Source organism: Solea senegalensis, linkage group LG13, assembly GCF_019176455.1.
Source record: "Solea senegalensis isolate Sse05_10M linkage group LG13, IFAPA_SoseM_1, whole genome shotgun sequence".
Classification (NCBI taxonomy): Eukaryota; Metazoa; Chordata; class Actinopteri; order Pleuronectiformes; family Soleidae; genus Solea; species Solea senegalensis.
Window position 1 is genome coordinate 22,733,896 of NC_058033.1, and position 23,336 is coordinate 22,757,231.

General features: G+C 40.4%; 1 protein-coding gene across 1 annotated transcript; it reads right to left on the reverse strand.

The window, feature by feature from the left end:
- Nucleotides 1–1,675: 1,675 nt before the first annotated feature.
- ppp3ca (protein phosphatase 3, catalytic subunit, alpha isozyme) lies at nt 1,676–22,271 on the reverse strand. The gene is made up of 14 exons (XM_044043012.1): nt 22,009–22,271; nt 14,354–14,554; nt 11,260–11,384; nt 11,066–11,177; nt 10,425–10,570; nt 10,199–10,338; nt 8,211–8,288; nt 8,040–8,134; nt 7,162–7,287; nt 6,589–6,666; nt 5,246–5,330; nt 5,051–5,148; nt 3,490–3,540; nt 1,676–2,916 (listed from the first exon to the last, which is right to left on the reverse strand). The coding sequence occupies exons 1-14, from the start codon at nt 22,061–22,063 to the stop codon at nt 2,738–2,740; spliced, it is 1,569 nt and encodes a 522-aa protein (XP_043898947.1). The 5' UTR covers nt 22,064–22,271; the 3' UTR covers nt 1,676–2,737.
- Between the last annotated feature and the right edge of the window lie 1,065 nt (nt 22,272–23,336).

A 23,336-nucleotide genomic window follows, 5' to 3' on the forward strand; every position in this document is an offset into this window, starting at 1 on the left:
CTGTATATGTATATACAAACAGATTTATTAGAAAACCACCCCGAGCCAGAGTCTCCTGAAATTACATGACTGTAAACTTTAAAACAGTGATGATAAAGAAATCACACACACACACACACACACACACACAGGGAGTTAAACACACATTTTTTGTTCATGCATATTTTATTCAAGAGTAAAAAAAGGGTGATGTGTCCCATAGGGCATGCTTACATTGTGTGTGTATTGTTTAGAAAGTCAATGCCAAAAACATGTTTCCATAGATAATAAAAATGTAGCAAGATAAAATCCATTATATTTGTTGAAATATGCATGTGGACCATAGAAGAACCAGAAAATAAAGAACCATAACAATAATAATAATAATAATAATAATAATAATAATTATAAGAAGAAGAAGTTTAACCACAGTACAATGTTTCCTGTAAGTGCGACACATGATTTTCTTTGTGTTCATTTACATCTGAAAACCATGCGTTCATGCTTTGGCAGCCTGAAAGTTGCTTTTCACTGAGATTATATTCATTCACACTATTCAACATTTTCTGTACATCAGTACAACAGAAAAAAGAAAGAAATCAACACAAGGCATACCATAATTCAATATAAAATTAAAAGCAGAGGTCATAAATAAAAGAATGAAAAAAGTGGACAGAACAATCAAAGGAAGCCTATTTATAAAAATATGTAAAACAAGACAAAATAAAAGAATTCTAGTTTACTATTTGAAACACAACTATCACGATTATAATCTCACGTAACAATTAGGAACTGAAGTGCATGCATGGATGCGTCCCGTACCATAGATGCTGTGTTAAAATCATTCAATAGAAAAAATATGGTGTGTGATAGTGTGTGTGTGTGTTTCTTCACTTTAGGGTTTTTATCACCAAACAGTTCCTATTTTCAAAATAATTTCTTTTCTGTTCTTTTGGTCAAAAACATCCATTCAGTGCAATATGGTATTTTTGTTTTGGATAGAATCAAAGCCTTTTCACACCATAGGTTATTTAATGTGCGGATATTAGAATCACAGTGTGGGTAAACTTCATGTTTTCTCAGCTTTTTCCTTCACTGTAACTTTAGATTTGTCTGAAAGTAGAAATCACCTTTGATTAATGTCTCCATTCATAAACCACAAGCTGTGCTTAGTTTTCATTAGAGTTCATTTCAGCAAAAAAAGAGGAGCATTCATTTTAGCATTCATTGACAGCTTCTATGTCTTTAAACTCATTTCAGGTTAGAAGTTAAATACAAAGAAAAAATCTGTAAACTTTCCCTCTCAATCTGAGGCTCTGAGGCCTCAAATCACACACGTGTGTATTTCAGCAGCATAGGGGTCTCAAACTCAGGTGACCTGGGGGCCAGATGACCGATGGGAGGGGGCCGGAAAAAAAAAGATATGAGCTTAAAACTATATCACAATATTCCATCATGATCATCATGATACCACAATATATTTACTGTATATATCTATATATATATAAATATATATATATATATATATATAAATATATGTATATATACATATATGTATATATAGTATATATACACGGTATATATGTATGCATATATATACATATAGATATATATCTATCTATATATAGTATATATACGGTATATATGTATGTATGTATGTATGTATACAGTATATATATATATATACACACATATACATGTACATATACCGTATATATAAAAAAAATATTCATGATGCAAAATTGATCTGTAAATAATTGATATTGAATAATGGGTCATATGAAATTGACTGGGGGTACCGCATGTGGCCCGTGGGCCGCAGGTTTGAGACCTCTGTTTTACTCTCTCTTGAGCAATCATCAGGCAGAGGAAGTGTCTTTAGTTTCCCGCGGTGGTCCCGTCACACTCTCTGTGACACTGATGCCACTTAGTTTCCAGTCAAAGAAAAGCAGAAGATGATGATGATGATGGAGAGCTTCTTGGAGCTGGTGGAGCTCAGGAGAACACGAGTACAACATGAGATGGACCTGTATGTTTGCATCTTTGTATGACGTGATGTTTGGGGATCTCAGGTGTTTCAGATGCAGAGGAACCTACAGTGATCATTGTGCTCCTCTCATCCCCTCCCTTTCTTCCCTCATCCCCTCCAAGTTTGTGCTTGCTAAGAGAAGACTGAAACAGCAGGAGGTGAGGAGAGGAGCGGTCCTGGAGAACTCGGACATTGATTTCAGATTGCAGTGGCACACACACACACGAGCACCTGGTCCTCTTTCCCTCGATGGGTGCAAATAAATCAGTTGAAGTCCACTGGTAAGTTTTAAGAGGTAAAGAGTTTACTTTCTTTCTTTTTTGCTTTCCTTCTCACAAAATGTGCTGTGGTTTATTAATACTAGCAAAAACATGAAGGTAAACTATATCATTTTCCTCAGAAGTGAATATGTGAATGAACACTTTATAAAATAGTAAAATGATTTGTGTGGCATTGATACTGCAATGACGTCTTCTGTCAGGCCCTGAAATGTTTGTCAGTGCTCAGATCGACAGTGTCAAAGGGAACGGCAGCCTGTTGGCTCCTCCTCCTGAACCCCAGCACCCCCTCCCCCACCTGTGCAGTGACACCGTCATGGAAAAAAAGACCTTTATGCCTGTTTTAAGACGTCATGTTCTATCAGTGGGTCTGTTTGATTTCTATGCTCTGAGGCCTGAATTCCAGATTTGCCGACACGGTTGGGCTCGGTTCCCAGACTCCGACAGCACATCACTGGATGTTGCTGTTGTCGTCCGTGCCGTTTGCCTCCGACATATTCATCTTTCCCATGGAGTGACCCACGTGGTTCACCCCATCCCTGCGCGGTGGCATGCGCTCGTTGATGCGGTCCAGGCCTTTAGCCTCCTCGAAACTGGTGATCTTGTGCTGGGGGGAGAAGCCGCGGATCGCTGAAGACAGAGAGACACAGAGATGACATGAGGCTGATGATATATGCACATTCACACAGTGTAGATTTACTGATCGACATGAAGACATAGGTTAAATGGATTAGTCTTCAGATACATGTTTATATTATATATTATACTGAAGACATAAAAGAAGAACGTGAGGCTCTGAGATGCAGATTTCATGTTGGAGCTCTGTGCTGTTTCTTGTTCTTGTGCATTTTTAAAACAATGAAATATTGTCAACATACTTTCTTTATCTTTGCACACTCCTTTTTTACGTTTTCCTGTTTCTTTTTAAGACCTTGAATGTGTGAATGGGTGAAAACTGTAGTGTAAGACTAGAAAAGCTCTATATAAATACAGACCATAATACCAACTCTTCTTCTTCTGATTTGATTTGGTAACAAAGAGAGTTAGAGGAAATGTAGTGGAGTAAAAGTATATCATATATAATAATATACATTTTATTATGTACATTATTACTACATAGTATTTGTACTTTGTTTCATTGGTTTAGATTAATGCTGAAAACCACTGAAAGTATTTTAAATGGCAGCACTATGAAATTTTGACCTTCTCCGTCCTCATCATGCGTCTCCACGGCTTCAATGGCTTCAATCGTGGCTGAGGAGGAGGAGGAGGAGGAGGAGGAGGAAGAGGGAGGAGAGAGAGAGGGAGAGAGACAGCGAATGAGACAGCTTGATTTGAAAATCATTTTTGATTTAAAGGTCCAGTGTGTGACATTTAAGAGAGTTCAATCACAGAAATGAAGGCTAAACAATACGATGTTAAAAATGGTCAGCTGACCTTGGTGCAGTTTGGAATGGTAAGCCCTGATCAGACTCACATTCACTAAATCTAAATCTAATACTGAATATAATACTCTAAAACTGAAGCTAACCAAATCTAAATAAACCAAACTGAAGCTAACTAAAAGCCCTGATCAGACTCACATTCACTAAATCTAAATCTAATACTGAATATAATACTCTAAAACTGAAGCTAACCAAATCTAAATAAACCAAACTGAAGCTAACTAAATCTAAATAAACCAAACTGAAGCTAGCATAATCTAAATTTAACCAAACTGAAGCTAACCATTACATTACATGTCATTTAGCAGACGCTTTTATCCAAAGCGACTTACAAAAGTGCATTTAAACATTTGGGTACAAACCAAACCTAAATAAAGCAAACTAAATCTAAATAAACCAAACTGAAGCTAGCATAATCTAAATTTAACCAAACTGAAGCTAACTAAATCTAAATAAGCCAAACTGAAGCTAGCATAATCTAAATTTAACCAAACTGAAGCTAACTAAATCTAAATAAACCAAACTGAAGCTAATTAAATCTAAATTAACCAAACTGAAGCTAACTAAATCTAAATAAACCAAACTGAAGCTAACTAAATCTAAATAAACCAAACTGAAGCTAACTAAATCTAACTTAATCTAAAACTGAAGCTAACTAAATCTAAATAAACCAAACTGAAGCTAACCTAAATAAACCAAACTGAAGCTAGCATAATCAAAATTAAACAAAACTGAAGCTAACTAAATCTAAATAAACCAAACTGAAGCTAAATCTAAATTAACCAAACTGAAGCTAACTAAATCTAAATAAACCAAACTGAAGCTAATTAAATCTAAATAAACCAAACTGAAGCTAACTAAATCTAAAACTGAAGCTAACTATATCTAATTAAACCAAAGTGAAGCTAACTAAATCTAAATAAACCAAAGTGAAGCTAACTAAATCTAAATAAACCAAAGTGAAGCTAACTAAATCTAAAACTGAAGCTAACTAAATCTAAATAAACCAAAGTGAAGCTAACTAAATCTAAAACTGAAGCTAACTAAATCTAAATAGACCAAAGTGAAGCACATGCACTTCACTGCTATAACTCTTGATTGACCTACAATAACTTTTTAATAACTGTGTTGTTCCTGCTTTGTCTCATGATTCTATGATCTCAGTATGTCTAATGTGTCACGATAAAGATTTGAGAATTGAAATATTGAGAACATTAAGTTCTTCATTCACAGTCCAAATGTGATTTGAGGATTTATTAAGAAGCGTCAGCTTTAAAATGGATGATAAAGAAGTGGTTGATGCTGAGCCGTGTACTCACCGCTCTGCAGCGTCTGTCTGCCTCCAGAGAGAACTCCGCTCGGCAGCATGCCAGTGGGCGTCAGGCCTTTCAGCGTCAACACATTCTCACTCTCCTCTCTGCAGGAAACACACACACACAAACACACAGACTCGGCTGAACCCTGATCATAATATTATAACTTCAATAAAATAGAATGCAGAACAGAACGTTTACCTGAGAACTGAGAACATTTTAGCCATTTTCCCGATGGCACGGATCTTGTTTTTGATCACCTCCTTACGAGCTGCAGCTGCATTCGCTGCAAACAATCAGTCATCACGCTGTGTTATGTTATTCTTACTCATTAGGTTAATGAGGTAATACTGACATACAGTTACTATGTTACTATGTGTGACTCATCATAACCTGTGTCGTGAATCACAAGCTTACCATACATGCAACAATCATTGTTTTCTTTGTCCTCCATTTACATCACTATACATACGACATTTCCTGTATATTGTATGTATATATATATGTTTATATACAGTTCTGTGCAGAAGTCTTAGGCCATCATTAGATGTGCTGTTTTAGAAATGCTATAACGACAATAGAGGATAATTATTTCTATTTCACTTTACTGGAACACATCCAGAAAATATGTATGCAGTTTTTTTGTTGTTAAAAAACCCCCCAAAATAACATCCTCTATAGGTGTCAAGCATTTAGCGTGATCTACCCTTACACTTGAACAACAACACAGCTCTGGTAATACTGAGTGGAACCTTAATTCATGTTACTGGCAAATCCTGTGTTTGTCAGCTACAGTATATCTGCTGTAAAAAAAAGGTCTATTACGCCAGGTTTGAGCGTTACATACACATGTTGCATGAGTTCAACTCACTGATATATAAGAGCAGCTTTAAGTCGCATCACTTCATTCCAAATTCCAATGATCACAACATTTAACAGAAAAAACAACAGAGCTGGTGGTGCCTGAAACTTTTGCACAGTACTGTATATTTGTATATAGATAGACAGATAGACAGATAGATAGATAAATAGATAGACAGATAGATAGATAGATATGCTTATTCAGGTTTTTTTTACTTTCTTTTCCACAGGCGGAGCTTGTTTGACTGTTTGTTATTGTTTTTTTTTGTTTATCTGAACATAGAAATGTCGGCCATTGTTTTCTTGTTTTGTGTGATCAAAAATGTAAATGCCTGCAAAGTAAATGAATGAATCAGTTATTAATCTCTTTACTCCTCTTTACAAAATGTCATTCGAGGACGTCGTCATTTTCACTTTTTTTTTAACCAAAACAAATAAGATTGTAATTAAGAAAAAAAAACCAGTAATGAAAAATAATCATTAATTGCAGCCCTCATTAAGTCTTTATTTGACTGTTTAAGTTTGTCATCAGCATTGAGCACAAGTTAAGAAGGTGCCTTTGTAAAAGGAAAAAGGAAATATCAAACTTTAAATGAACTTGGCCACCGAGATGTGAATGGTTCATGCAGTGATAGTAAAAATAAACAATGAATTATTAAATTGTTAATTATGAAACTCCTCACCATCAAAGATCTCATCTTCATCATTCATGAGTTCATCATCGGAGCAAATGCTTAGCACATTTACGAGCATCTCTGTGACTGTGGGGAAAAAGCAGAGTAAAGTCACTGAGCAGGACACAGTGAAAACACAGTGAAGACACAGTGAAGACACAGTGAAGACAGTGAAGACACAGTGAAGACACACAGACACAGTGAAGACACACAGTGAAGACACAGTGAAGACAAGAAAACACAGTGAAGACACAGTGAAGACACAGTGAAGACACAGTGAAGACACAGTGAAGACACAGTGAAGACACAGTGAAGACACACAGTGAAGACACACAGACACAGATTACAGACACAGTGAAGACAAGTGAAACAGTGAAGACACAGTGACACACAGACACAGTGAGACACAGTGAAGACACAGTGAAAAGTGAAAACACAGTGAAAACACAGTGACAGTGAAGACACAGTGAAGACAATGAAAACACAGTGAAAACACAGTGAAGACACAGTGAAGACACAGTAAAGACAATGAAAACACAGTGAAGACACAATGAAGACACGGTGAAGACACGGTGATGTGACCTTTTTCTCCGACAAACGGCAGAGACCAGGTGAAGACATCCATGAAGTTGGGCAGCCAGTAGGGATGAGGTGAGCAGTTGAATTGTCGGATGTTCATGACGTTGTTTTCATACTTCAGTACAGCAGCTGGTGGAGAAGCAGATTATCAGACACTCATGTTTCTTACATTCAATAAAACATTCAATGTGTGGATTAGAGGTGTAGACAATCAAAGTGAGCATGAACGCATGTGTGTGTGTGTGTGTGTGTGTGTGTTTTCCTCCCACAGTCCAAAAACTTGCAGATTTGGGGATTAAACTGAGCATAGGTGTGAGTGTGAGAGTGGACGGCTGTTTTTCACAGGTGTCCCTGTGATGGACTGACCACCTGTCCATGGTGACCCTGCCTTTCGCCCTATGTCAGCTGGGGTTGGCACCAGTTTAGCGCCCCCTGTGGCCCTCATGTGGAGGATAAAGTGGTAAAAGATGAGTGAATGAATGAAAGTCAACAGCCCCTGTTGTGTTAGTGTGCATGAGAGTATTTCATGTTTCATGTAACATTTGAATCAACAGCTCCATGATTATATACAGAGCAGAGAATGACACCAGTAACACCAGTAACACTGTCACATACATTGTGATGCAGACAGTTGCTCCCTTAGCCCGTGGCAACCAAGTCACAGTCTGAGATGCTCCTTGATGCATTCAACTCACTTACTTTAACTCTTACTCTCCACTTTTTATGAAAAGCTACAACATAGTTTGTTCAAACCTTTTGGCGAAGTTATTCTTACAATCTGCCTCACTTGGTTTCATATATCACAAATCAGGAATCATTCATGTTCTGTACATGTGCTGGTAAAATGTCGCGCACACCACAGGCGTCACTGATTTTCTCACCTTTGTTGTTGTAAACATCCAGGTAGTTTGGAGCTGAGAAGATGGTGATGAGGGACGGAAATCCAGTCGTCTGACTTTTACGGTACATCCGGTAACTTCAGGCACAGGAGACATAAAGCGCTTTGTAATAAAAGAACATGTGTGTGACGTGTGTGTCGTAGGATAACATACCCTGCATCTTGTGCTTCATGAGCTCGAATAATTGATAATAGGTTATTGCTCTGTAGGAACTCACACACCGCTGGATAACTGGAGGAGAGAGAATACAAACATGGTCAGAGGTCTTAACTCAACAAAGATCTAGCATTCATACATAACTGTATGAATGCTTTGTGGAGGAGGAGGAGGAGGACAATGATGATGAAGATGATAAAAACCAGCAGCAGACACTTGTTCTCGTCCACTGCTCTAACCTGAAATAAGGCAGTGAAGCCTGTGAGCAGATCATTCACTCACTTTATGTTCACCTGTTATGTTTGCCTGTACTTCAGCACTAGAGTCAAACACACACTAACACAGGCTGTTTTCAAGTATTTCAAAGGTTTGCACAAGAGGAAAACAACGATGACAAAAGTCCGGCGTCAACGCATCGATGTCTCTGAAATGCCTTTGTCACACCATGGCAGCAAAGCTGTAGTTTCTGGCTCATAACCTTGTGCATAGTGTTCACGTATAATGACAACAACAACAACAACAACAATAATACTAAACATAATGATGATAATGATCATAACAGACAAAGAGAAACACCAACAGCCTCTGTGCAGTGATTTTTGAATTGAGTGAGTGAGTGAGTGAGTGTGACAGTGTTGTGCTGTGAGTGTGAAACTGAGTTGTTTTTTTTCCATCTGTCGAGCTTCACGTTCATTTTCCCCAAAGATCATAAAATTCCAAACATATTTAAAAAGAAACACTGCACAATAAATGCTACTTTTTGGATATTTTACCGATACATAAGCACAATTGTTTCCAGCTTACATTTACATGTTGACGTTAGAATGAATGTTTGAATAGACGACGTCAGCGGTCTGTGTGCTGTGCTCCACATTAACATTAAATAGACGATCATATTTAAATTGAAATAATGAAGCATTCTCCGTTCGCGACTGCAAAGCTTCGTGTGAGGAAAGGTGGAATAATAAGCACTGAGTGTTTACGTGGTTCGCATATTACAACAATCAGTCATTGTCAAATGAGTCCAGCCTTCTCTCCAACTGCTGCATCTGCTTCTGTTTGACAAATCGTCAGGAGAGAGAGTTTCTCAGTCATAATGATGGAGAGGTAAGTTTCAGAGTGAAGGCAGAACAAAGCCACGGGGAGATGGATGACTATTATAGCAGCATCCTCCACACGTCCACACAATACTCCTCACTAAGCTCTGCTCTCACTGTTTTGTGAAAGGGGCAATTAACTGTCTTCACCTGTGTTCTCTTTCCCCTGAATCATACTCTCTCCATGGGTTCAGGTGATTATTATTATTGGAACTCAGTGTGTTTCATGTTTGTACGTTTAAAAAAATCAAACTTGCTGTATGATTTCATTGTACAAACTTTATCGTCCATATTCTGAGGTTTGAGAAAGGTGAACACCTGAACAACCGTTCATCCATTCATGTTTTTGGACTGTGGACCCAGAGAGAAGCAACACACACACACACACACACACAGGGAGAACCAGTGACCTTCTTGTTGTGCGACAACAGTGCTAACCACTATTCCCCCGTGTGTCCAATAAACATTTTAAAGAGAGTTTAATGAGTCAAAAGTATAAATGTGAACACTCTGATGAGGAATAAATCTTCCTGACTTTGACTTTTTGTGATTTGAGCACAGAAGTGCAGCTCCCACGCAGGAGGAGTCTGTGCTGTGCTGCTCTGAAACCCTCAGCACTCACTCCTCCTCCTCCTCCTCCTCCTCCTCTTCATGCTCTGTCCATGAGGTTTGATAACTGTACTTTTATATTTGACATCAGGTTCACTCAGATAATCCTTTCTCCACAGGTGTTAACAATCCTTTTAAATGGCTTTCATCACACGTTGTTCTGTTGTTTGATAATAAACGTCACAAATGTGTTCTCCTAGACTAACTGATGCGAATGAACGTGGTCTTCTGCCATGCTTCACTCATCCATCGTCTCAGAGCACAGCAGAAAGAGCTCACCTGTAGAAGTAGGAGCAGCCTCGCACTGAGTTGTGACTGAAGTATTCCTGCGTTTTCTCGTTGCCAAAATCTTCCAGAGGATCCGCCCACAGCAGGTCACACATGGGCCCGAAAGCTGGGGGCTCTTTGAATCGATCCAACTTGACCATAAAACAATTCAAAAGCACAAAACACACTCAGCAAAGGTTGAGCGGGAGTTTGCAGTGGTGCAGCTTTGGGTTGTTACCTTCTTAATGTCGTCTAGTGTGTGTATTTCAGGAGAAAGTCCACCGTGCACACACAGAAACTGTTGGTTCATGAGCGCAGCCAGAGGAAGGCAGTCGAACGCATCCATGCACGAGTCGTACACCTGCTCCGAGTACTTGATTTTACCTGACACAAGACACACAGCACTCACATCAGAGGTCTACAACCTGTGGCTCGCGGGGCACATGCAACCCCCCAATGGATTTCACACGGCCCTGACACTCAATATCAAGTCATAATTATTCTATATTAATAATACATGATTATTTTCTATTATTAGATTAAGTTTTGTTATGGTGCTAACATGATGGAATATGAGCTCCTATCTCCCCCCCCCCATCAATCAAACTTTATTTATAGTTCTATAAATATTTATATTTATATTTGTACATATTTATTATGGTGCACAAAATGTTTTACAAAATAAAACCAACGTCAGGCGGCTGCTGAGTCAGGACCTCGCCATGCAGCCACAGTTTCGATGTAAAGATAAAAAGGTAAAAATCTACTGAGCAGACGAGATGTTCAGCGGGCCCCCGGTCACCTGAGTTTGAGACCCCTGCCTCAACATTTGAAAACGTGTACAGTGTTTGAACATGCAGGAGAATGAGATATACTCACATTCTTGTTTGAAGGTGAAATATTCTGTCAAATGTCTACATTCATGATTTCCACGCAGTAAAAATAGAGTCTTTGGATAGAGGATTTTCAGCGACCAAAGGTATAACACGCACTGTCAAAATAAAAGCATAGAAGTTATTACACACACACAAAGATGCAAAAGTTCCATTGTCATTGATATTGTGGTGAAATACCTCAATACTGAAGTATCCACGGTCAACATAGTCTCCAAGGAAGAGGTACCGTGTTGTCGCGGGTGACCCCCCCACTTCAAACAACTTCATAAGATCAAAGAACTGTCCGTGGATGTCTCCACACACTGGGAACGCACACGTGACACAGTCTCAGAATCTTCCTCGTCACACACACGCACACACTCTCACACACATGACCACAATGACCAAAGTCATCACAGGTGGAGATAAACTCAGGCATGTGTGTGTGTGTGTGTGTGAAAAGAGATAATCTTTATTTATATACATACATGTATATGTGTATATACATACATATATATATATATATACATACACGTATATATGTATACATGTATGTATATATGTATATATATATATATATATATATACATACATACATATTTAACGTGTGCATGTGTGACTTAAATAGCCTAAACTGTCACATTGGTAACACATGGACTGCTTGAATTGTGAAGTAAAGCAGCTGTTAAACTCAAAATTCGTCATCATAAAGTAAATCATTATTTGCACATTGAGATGAGCGTGCGCACAGGCGTCACGACATGACACGTATCGCCCGTCACCCTTCATTATTTACTGTACTCGCGATACGTACGCGAGTGTGACATCACACATGTGTTTTTCAGTCTTTATGCAGCGTAGGCGACACAGTTAAGGTGTTTTAGTATAGTGTGCTGTATCATATTTCTCTGTCTCCTTCTCTCCTTCTTATCCTCCATCTCCTGGCTCTTCTCTGTCTCCTTCTCTCCTTCTTATCCTCCATCTCCTCACTCTTCTCTGTCTCCTTCTCTCCTTCTTATCCTCCATTTCCTCGCTCTTCTCTGTCAGCTCCACTGTGGCCTTCGCCCACTCACAGCTTAGAGCCATGTGAGTGGGAGACTGCCTGTGTGACTAAAGCAATCACACACACACACATACATACACATACATACACATGCACCTGCACACACACACACACACACACATACATACACATACACACACACACACACACACACACACACACATACACGCACACACACTACATACACACACACACACACACACACACACACACACACACACTACATACATACACATGCACATGCACACACACACACACACACACACACACACACACAAACACAACACACACACACTTACACACATACACACACACACACAGCGCACACACACACACACACAACGCACACCACACACACACACACATTACGCACACACAAATGCACACACATACACACACAAACGCACACACACAAACAACACACACACACACACATACACATGCACCTGCACATACACATACACACACACACACACACACACACACACACACACACACACACACACACACACACACACACACACACACACACAACGCATACACACACACACACACACACACACACACAAACACCTACACACACACACACACACACACACACACACAGCACTACACACACAAACACACACAACACACACACACACACACACACACACACACACACACACACACACACACACAGCACACACACACACACAACACACACAAGCACACACACACACACAAGCACATCCGTATTTCATGCTTAATACATAAAGCCTCCTGAGACATCTTCACCATGCGTCACCTCTGACCCTAAACCTTTAGAGAAAGACTGCACAAGACAAAGACTCACAGTGTAAACGACTGATTTCTAAAATGTCTCACAAAGGTGACCATCGAGGGTTTTAGATGATATACGGATTATAATAAAGCCTCATAAAATAATCCTGAAACGTCATACTGACCAAACATATGTTGTATTCATGTCAGTCTTTTGATTGACATGAATACAAAGGTACAAAAGTATAATTTCATTGGGATTCTATTCTACAGAAGAATCCTGTGAAGAAATGAGAGCACGACTATGCAAGTGCTTCAATGCTTCAGAAAAGCTTGGTAACTTTAAACTAGTGTTTGAAAGTTAAATGCACATTAATTGCGGTAAAGTCTTGTCTGCAAAAGAAGTGAAACCTCATAGTAGAACAGAGCTAAATATAGTTCTGTAGTTATTAATGTTGTTCAATCAAAAACTGTAGGCAGAGGTAAACTTAGAAATACTTCTCCTCTGCTCTGTTTTTAGAGCCACAGATATCTCGTCCAATCATTTTGTTTCTCAATAGTTTTGTGTGGGTGCACAGAGATTTAAGAGAGAAGGAAAAGGTAACTCAGAGGGAAATTGTGCATTTTCTACATTTTGCATCACTTCTTACAATCATGTGATAACAAGAAGAATTTGAGCCTTTTCTGGGTGCTCCACTATAAATTTAGGAAAAACCAAAGTACACAAGCCGAGTACATGTCCCACATGTCTCACATGTCCCACATGTCTCATGTCTCATGTCCCGCATGTTCCCTCTTCACTGGTTTTCGTGAAATGAATTGGTCCTGTAATATAGATTTGAACTCCTCAGAGGTTTAATGTTAACAGATGCACTTTATGGTTGAAGGGGATGAACACTGAGGTGGTGAAAATGTCCGACTGTATATTTCCATGAAGGCATATAAGCAACAAACAAACAAACAAACAAAAACTGAAAACAAACAATGCAAGTACTTGTTGTATTTATTTGTCATATTCAGTTTTACTACATGCAAAGTAATTGTTTTGTGTTCAAATATATGTCAATGATTAACAGCAACACTGATTTTTTTGCATTATTATTTTTTGTGCAGTGTGAATGAAGGTTAAAACCTGGTGGAGAGTAAGTGATCAAAAGTCCAGATATAATAAAATGCATGTATCATGCTTTAATGGAAGTGAGATAAAAATTGCAGTTTCAATTGGTTTCAATGGCACATTTTTGGCACTAACGTTAGGAGTGTAACACTTGTTTGTATACAGTGTATTTTGACCGTAGCTTGAGGAGCTGAGCTGAGAAATACGATAAAAAAAAAAAAAAACACAAAATCTTGCCAAAACTCATGCCATATACAAAAATAATAATAATATACATATGTATATGTATATATACAGATAGTATAGCAATGGCATAGTAATGGCAGCATGACACACAACATGTTTAATACCTGTAACTGGTGCCTCAATGTCCAGTATAGTTTTCTCCTGTCGCAGGATAGCTGCTCCCTCATCTATGATTCGAAGTGCCACCGCCTCCTCCACACGGCCCTCCTTGGTAAGGTGAGCCTTCAGGAGATCCACGCGAGGCTTCCCCTCACAGTCAAACACCTCCTTCATTGTAAGGCGGTGACTCAGGGGGAAGGGGACAGCTGAAGATAGAGCACATGTCACATTTAAGTAAAGCATTACTGTCATCAGGAAAACAGTTGCCTTTGCCACTGTGGTATATATACATATACATATATACAGTAGAGTACAGTACAGTACAGAAAAAAACCCATCCATAGTTGACCTGGAGGCAACAAAGATGATGCTGCTGCACAACTAAAGAAATAACCCTAATGATAATAACCACTGCAGAGAAAAGCATTGACCTGGAGTTTATCGCATATTAATGTTTATTATTTCACTCTCTTCACTGTTATAGGTGTGAGAATTTGGATGAATTTAGTGAATTTATGACATATGATCAATCCTTGTCAGCTCTAGTTAACCCTAAGCCTCTCTGTAAACATTGGTGAACGTTGCCACACGAACAAAAACATTTCTTTTAATTAATAACAGCTATTCCAGTTCAGATGGGTTAGGACACTTGCTGGAGTGCTAGATAAAACTCGGCTAACATTAAATACTAATTCATCGTGCACACTCCCTGGATCACTGACGCCTGTGGCTGTTAAAATGCACCAGATCCAACACAACAAATCACCTTCCACCAGACTGGCTGTGAAACTGTGAAATCTGACCACAGATCATTACTTCAGGGGCAGCAAGGCTTATTCATCAGTTGCGGCACTGATCTGTGACTGCAAGCTCTCAGGGCACAAGCGTTGTTGATAATCTACAGATCATCTGGCTTAACACAGAAAACTCTTTCTAAGTGTCTGAGCCATTAAAACAAATCACATGGTATGAGAAATAAATCAGATGGTGTCATGTTAATAAAATCCTTAGAACTAAAACACAAGGAAATATTCACACATGTAGTGGTGATATATTCTGAGTATGGAAGACAAAGGCTCAGGCTGAGCTGAACTTGATCAACATGGTCTTTAATAATGAATGCTTGACGAGTGGAATCTCAAAGTCGCTGCTCCTGGGATAATGAGGCCAGCCCCAGAGCCACAGTATTTAATGGACAAACATTTTTCACAGTGATGGTGATGTGTGCTTTGACAAACTCAGCAGCCTCAACGTAGTTCATAATAAGTATAATATCAATTTAGTTATGATGTGCTTTTCATTGACTTGTGTGGTTTAATGAAGTCTCACATTAGAACGATCCTAGGTGTTTTCTTTAGCTCCTCCTGCACATTTCCCAGCCTAGCATTTGTTCCCTCTAATGTTTTGTTTTCATTCACTCATCTTTGACTGCTTTATCCTCCACATGAGGGTCACAGGGGGCGCTATGACTGGTGCCATAGGGCGAAAGGCTTTCTATATCGATCTATCTATCTATCTATCTATCTATATATATATATATATATATATATATATATATATATATATATATACATACATATACATAACTTTCTTGGCCATCCAAAGGAAAATATCTATCAGATTGAGACCTGTGTTGAAATAAAATGGATTCACCTAAATAGCAGCTATCAGCTTCAGACCTCAAACACAATGACATGAACCTACTTAACATGAATCACTATGAACAAACACATATGCAGCTGCAGAGAGTCAAGCTCGTTGATATACTGTAGATATGTGGTGGAGATGAAAAGCTGACTTCTGCTCAGCACCCAAGCAGAACTGTGAAATACTGTATGTTGCCAGGCAACAGCAGCAGAGGAAGCAGCAGCAGCAGCAGCAGCAGCAGCAGCTGACTGTCACAGTACAGCCAGTGCCGCCACGGAAAAGTGCAATTTGCATTGCAGGTTGACATAGATGCAGTTAGAAATGTCCGTACTGTAAACCCGTCAAACGTTTGACGTCAGCCTCCTCAGCCTCAGTGAAGTTCAGAATTTCTGTCCTGAAAAGAACGCTCCCTCCGTTCATAATGAAGTGTGCGCTTTGTGTGACAGCCTTGAGTTCATTCAGACATTAATTCATTCATTTGAGTGCACTTACGAGACAGGAGAGCATTTAACAAGGCTCCAAATCATCACACAAAATGTAATTACAAACAAGCACAGCTTTTCATGTGATGTCATGAGAGTCTTCTTCACCCACACCTTCAATATCACCACTTGCTGTGATCTGCTTTATATGAGACTCCAGAGGCTAAGTGACTCATTTTTAAAAAGCCGATTTATTCTGCCAAATGCAACTACTGCCGTACTGTAACCATTAATTAATTATTAACGTCCATATAAGTGTCGTTGACTCTACTGTGCATGTGTACTACTGAGGGCAGGAGTCGTGGAGCCTGTTGATATAAAGATGACATACTTTTGTTTTGCATGATAATTAGAGATAAATAATAGATTTGCATAGTGAATTTCAGTCACAGGAAACATCTTCTAATTTCTCATATATTTCTCAGTCAGAAACATGAAGAAAATGTTTTCCAAGATGCTCTTATAAAGCAAGACACTTCACAGGTATATTTAAGTCCTCATCCCAAAAATAACTGACCTGAATTTGCCTCTCGATGCCCACAGCACAGTAGAGACACTGCTGTGGAAAACAAAGTGCAGACACCAGCACTTATTCCATCTCTTTAGAAATGTTTTGTCAGGTTAATGCATGTAAGAGAAAACACAAGTGTATGTATACACAGATAAAAATAACCTGGAGCAGCTTTGTAGTTTCATGATGGTTACCCTTTGATCAAGTGATCACTTTTGTATCCCTGTTTCTAAAACGTGTCATTCTCATTTTCTTTAAAGTGCAATATTAAAATAAATACTGTGTATAAAAACGGCAAAATAAATATTCATAACTCTGCCAAGCAACACCAAACACTTGATGTATGAATACAAGGTTCTGTTGCAACTGTAATGGGATCATGTTGACAAGACAAAGACTACCTGTGATTTGAGGTCCGCCTGAGCTATTAAACAATGTTAATAAATGAAATCACAAAATAAGTTATATCCAATACGATAACTGATATCACATTCTGGAGCATCTACTGTTATATCACAGTCTGGAGTATCTACTATTATATCACAGTCTGGACCATCAACTGTTATATCACAGTCTGGAGATCTCAACTGTTATATCACAGTCTGGGGCATCTACTTTTATATCACAGTCCGGAGCATCTACTGATACGCCACAGTTCGAGCATCTACTGTTATATCACAGTCTGGACCATCAACTGTTATATCACAGTCTGGAGCATCTACTGTTATATCACAGTCTGGACCATCAACTGTTACATCACAGTCCGGAGCATCTACTGTTACGTCACGGTCTCGACCATCAACTGTTATCACTGTTCGAGTCTAATGCGTCCACAGTCTGAGAATCTACTGTGCGTCACAGTCTGACCATCAACTGTTATATCACAGTGGACCATCAACCGTTAAGCATCACAGTCCGGAGCATCTACTGTTACACAGTATCAGCAGTTATATCACAGTCGGACCATCAACTGTTATATCACAGTCCGGGCATCTACGTCATATCACAGTCTGGAGCTGTTATCACAGTATCTACTGTTGCGTCACAGTCTGGACACTACTCGGAGCATCGTACGTTCGGCCACTAGTCACGGTCTGGAGCATCTACTGTTACGCCATCTACTGTTATCTATCTACACAGTCTGGAGCATCTACTGTTATATCACAGTCCGGAGCATCTACTGTCATATCACAGTTCGGACCATCAACTGTTATCACAGTCCGGAGCATCTACTGTCATATCACAGTCCGGTCGGAGCATCACTGTCATATCACAGTCTGGAGCATCTACTGTTTCACAGTCTGGACCATCAACTGTTATATCACAGTCCGGAGCATCTACTGTCATATCACAGTCTGGACCATCAACTGTTATATCACAGTCTGGAGCATCTACTGTCACGGAGCATCTACTGTTAACAGTTCGGATCATCAACTGTTATATCACAGTCTGGGGCATCTACTGTTACATCACAGTCCGGAGCATCTACTGTTACACAGTCACTGTTGTATCACAGTCTGAGCATCTACTGTTACGTCACAGTCTGGAGCATCTACTGTTATATCACAGTCTGGAGCATCTACTGTTATCAACCGTTATATCACAGTCGGAGCATCTATCGTCATATCACAGTCTGGACCATCAACTGTTATATCACAGTCTGGAGCATCTACTGTTACGTCACAGTCTGGAGAATCTACTGTTACGTCACAGTCTGGACCATCAACTGTTATATCACAGTCTGGAGCATCTACTGTTGCGTACAGTCCACACGTCTGGAGCATCTACCGTTACGTCGGTCTGGAGCATCTACTGTTCGGAGCATCTACCGTTATATCACAGTCTGGACCGTTATCACTGTTATATCACAGTCTGGAGCATCTACTGTTACGTCACAGTCTGGAGCATCTACTGTTACGTCACAGTCTGGAGCATCTACTGTTATGTCACAGTCTGGAGCATCTACTGTTATGTCACAGTCTGGAGCATCGTCCAGTCTATCTACTGTTCGTCACAGTGGAGCATCTACTGTTGCGTTCTGGGCCTACTGTTACGCACAGTTGGAGCATCTACTGGTCTGGACATCAGTTGGAGTATCTGTTACGTCAGGTCTGAGCATCTACCGTTACGTCACAGTCAGAGCATCTACCGTTACGTCACAGTCGGAGCATCTACTGTTCGTCACAGTCTCGACCATGAACTGTTATGCACAGTCGAGCATCTACTGTTACGTCTGGTCTCGAGCATCTTACTGTTACATCACAGTCGGGCATCTACTGTTATGCAGTCTGAGTACACTGTTATGTCACAGTGGGCATCTACGCCTGTCACAGTCTGGAGCATCTACTGTTACGTCACAGTCTGAGAGCACATCTACAGTTGTTCACAGTCTGGAGCATCTGTTACTGGGCATTACGGAGCATCTACTGTTGCGTCACGGTCTTCACTGGCCACAGTTCCTACCACGTCACGGACCATGAACTGTTATATCAGTCTGGAGCATCTACTGTTATGTCACAGTCCGAAAGTATCTACTGTTACGTCACAGTCTGGAGCATCTACTGTTACGTCACAGTTCGGACCATGAACTGTTGCGCCACAGTCTGGAGCATCTGTTACGCCACTGTTCGAGCATCTACTGTTACATCACAGTCTGGAGCATCTACTGTTATGTCACAGTTCGGCATCTACTACATCTACCGTCTGGAGCATCTACTGTTACGCACGTCTGGAGCATCTACTGTTACGCCACAGTTGCATCTACCGTTAAACAGTCATCGTTAAATCACAGTCTGGAGCATCTACTGTTATATCACAGTCTGGAGCATCTACTGTTACGTCACAGTCTGGAGCATCTGTTGCGTCACAGTCCGGTCTAGCATCTACTGTTGATCACGTCTGGACTGTTAACTCTGTTATATCACAGTCTGGAGCATCTACTGTTACGCACAGTCGGAGCATCTACTGTTATAGTCTGGACCATCAACTGTTATATCACAGTCTGGAGCATCTGGTTGTCACAGTCTGGATCTAGCATCTACTACGTCTGACCATCAACTGTCACAGTCTGGAGCATCTACTGTTGCACAGTCTGGGATGCAACATCTGACCATTCACAGTCGGAGCATCTACTGTTACGTCATCTGGAGCATCTACAGTCTGGACTGCACGTCTGAGCATCTACTGTTATCACAGTCATCTACTGTTACCACATCACAGTCTGGATCATCAGTATCCTGTTATATCACAGTCTGGAGCATCTACTGTTACGCGTCTACAGTCTGGACCAGTTAAATCACAGTATCTAGCATCTACTGTTCACGTCCAGCATCTACCGTCGTGGACAGTTATATCACAGTCTGGAGCATCTACTGTTACGTCACAGCATCTGCAGTCTGGACCATCTACTGTTATATCACAAGTCGAGCATCTACTGTTATAGCATCACACGGTCCGTTATATCACAGTCTGAGCATCTACTGTTACGCCACAGTCATCTACGTTGTCACAGTCTGGAGCATCTACTGTTGTCACAGTCTGGACATCTACTGTTATATCACAGTCTGGGCATCCTACCGTACGCGGGCATGTCCACAGTGGAGCATCTACTGTTACGTCACAGTCTGGAGCATCTACTGTTACGTCACAGTCTGGAGCATCTACTGTTATATCACAAGTCTGAGCATCTACCGTTATATCACAGTCTGGAGCATCTACTGTTCGTCTCTGATCTACTGGACAGTCTGGAGCATCTACTGTTACACAGTCTGGAGACATCTACTGTTACGCCACAGTCTGGACATCTACTCTACAGTTCGTTATCACAGTCTGGAGCATCTACTGTTATATCACAGTCTGGAGCATCTACTGTTACGCCACAGTTCGAGCATCTACTGTTACGTCTGGACATCTACTGTTCAACTGTTATATCACAGTCTGGAGCATCTACTGTTATCTCTTTATTCTCTCTCTCTCTCTCTCTCTATATATATATATCTATATATATATAGATATATATATATATATATATATATATATAGATAGATAGATATATAATGCAGTCATGACTCAGACGATGTTCACATGGTGTTGTTGGCCTGTGCTCAGTGAAGCATTTATGTGATATTTGGGGGTTTTGGATCCTATCACAGGTTATGTTTTATGCTTTTTTCTGATAACCAATCAAGTGATTTTGACCAATATTGGTCCGGTAGTGAATATCCTAATGACTCATCCCTAATGAAAGTGATCATTTGTTTTCATTTTGACTTGATTCAACTTTGAAATCTTGTTGAAAATAACAGTGAAGGACTACTTTCTGTTTGATCTCCATTCTTTTATCACCCAGATGAAAAGTTTGAAGAGCATGAAACTGATCATTTGTCCTGTTACTCCATTACTCCATATCTCCACGACTCAGAGAGTTATTCTGTCTTTGCAATAAGACACTAACCGTAAATTTTTCATGCACATTTGTGGCTATGGGCGGCTGATTCCATGGTTTGCAGGGACAAAATAAGTTATGGCATGTCCGTGAGCACTTCATCATCCTCAGTAATTTGGAACATTTTCTAATGAAGTGACACTCCCCATTTCATGCCTTCTTCTTCATCTTCTTCTTCTTCTTCTTCTTCTTCCACTGGCCCTGTCACATCCTGTGAAATCCTGCTGCATCACTGCCCCACGCAGCCCCTGTGCCACATTTCATCTCTTTTCCTTTTCTCTAACGGAGCCAAATGCATATCCACTCGATTTGTGACGATTAAAAATAAATAAAACATTTGTAAAAATAAACCTGTGCACTTATAACATTCCTATATTTGTCACGATAATGTCGCCGATGCTGCTTCTCCGCTTCGTGTGAGCTCTTGGTGGAGGATGTGCAGCCAAGAAAAGCGGATTGTTTATCAACATCAAAGCTCCACCGTCACCGTGGACGCATATACAGTAAATGTAGGGAAAGACACGGGCCAAGACAACACTCACTCAGATGTTATGTAATAAATGTCAGCTGACTTACATTTCACCATCCGATCGGCGGCGTTTAAGGCGATGTCAGCGTTAGACATCTTCATGGACAGTCGCTGTCTTCGAGGCTGAAGCGTTTCTCTTTTCCTCCTCCTTTAGGCTTCAAACTCGCACTTATTTGTTGTCCAAACGCAAATGATGCTGTGGCATCACTTGGATGATGCGCGCCCTCCGTGCGTCGGTGCTGCGCCGGGAAGAAGAACTGGTGCTGATGCTGATGCTTATGACGACGCTGCTGCTGCTGCTGCTGCTGCTGCCCAGGCACCGACACAGGCAGGCAGGCAGGCAGGGATGGATGGATGGATGGATGGATGGATGCTGGCTGTAGGAGCCGCTGCTGCTGCTGCTGCTGCTGCTAAACTGATGATGCGGGGGAGGACGAAGGGAGAGAGAGGGAGAGAGAGAGAGAGAGCGTGTGTGTGTGTGTGTGTGTATGAGTGTGTGTGTGTGTGTGTGAGTGTGTGAGGGAGAGAGAGAGAGAGAGAGAGAGAGCGTGTCTGTATGTGTGTGTGTGTGTGTGTGATGAGTGTGTGTGTGTGTGTGTGTGTGTGTGAGAGAGAGAGAGGTGCACTATCCCGACTTGGCGGCGAAGGGAACTCCCACGCTAATGTTCCACGGGACTGCCTGGTGGTGCCATCAGATGGACGCTTTAAGACGGGGTTGCCTCCCCACGCGCGCACACACACGCGCGCGCACGCACCATTGGATATTCACTAAAATGTTGGAACACATTTTAAAATGAGAGAGAGAGGGGGAGAGAGTGGGTGTGTTTGTGTTCAAATATGTGTTACGTCCCCTGTAAGCAGGCGCGTGCGTGTGCGCACCCACACGTGGAACGTGCGGTCAAATTGATCATTGCATTGATTACAGTGAAATTTGACTTGGTGGCGACAAACCACCATCAACTGCACAATCATTAAATACATACATGATTATTGTTGTTGTTGATAGTTACAGTAGTTGTGTGTGTGGTTGAGTCTTCAGACCTGCTCTTCAACAAAAGATCCACAGATACAGAAGAGGTCAAAGGCTATGCTTACTGATCAGCAGGAAACACGCAGGTGATCCACAGGTAAACAGGTGAAGCACAAGAGGGCGGGGCATGTAATCACAGAGGAGGAAGCAGAGGCAATGGTTATTATTTCAAAATAAAACAGGAAACAGAACACGATACTACTCAGGATGTTACGTTGATATGTTAATAAGTTAAAGTAAATCAAACAAAGGATGCTGTTTTGAAATAAATTAATGACATGTGTCACATTTACATCTCGTTAATTATCTTAAAGAAATTAAACTTTTAATGTCCACAATAACAGG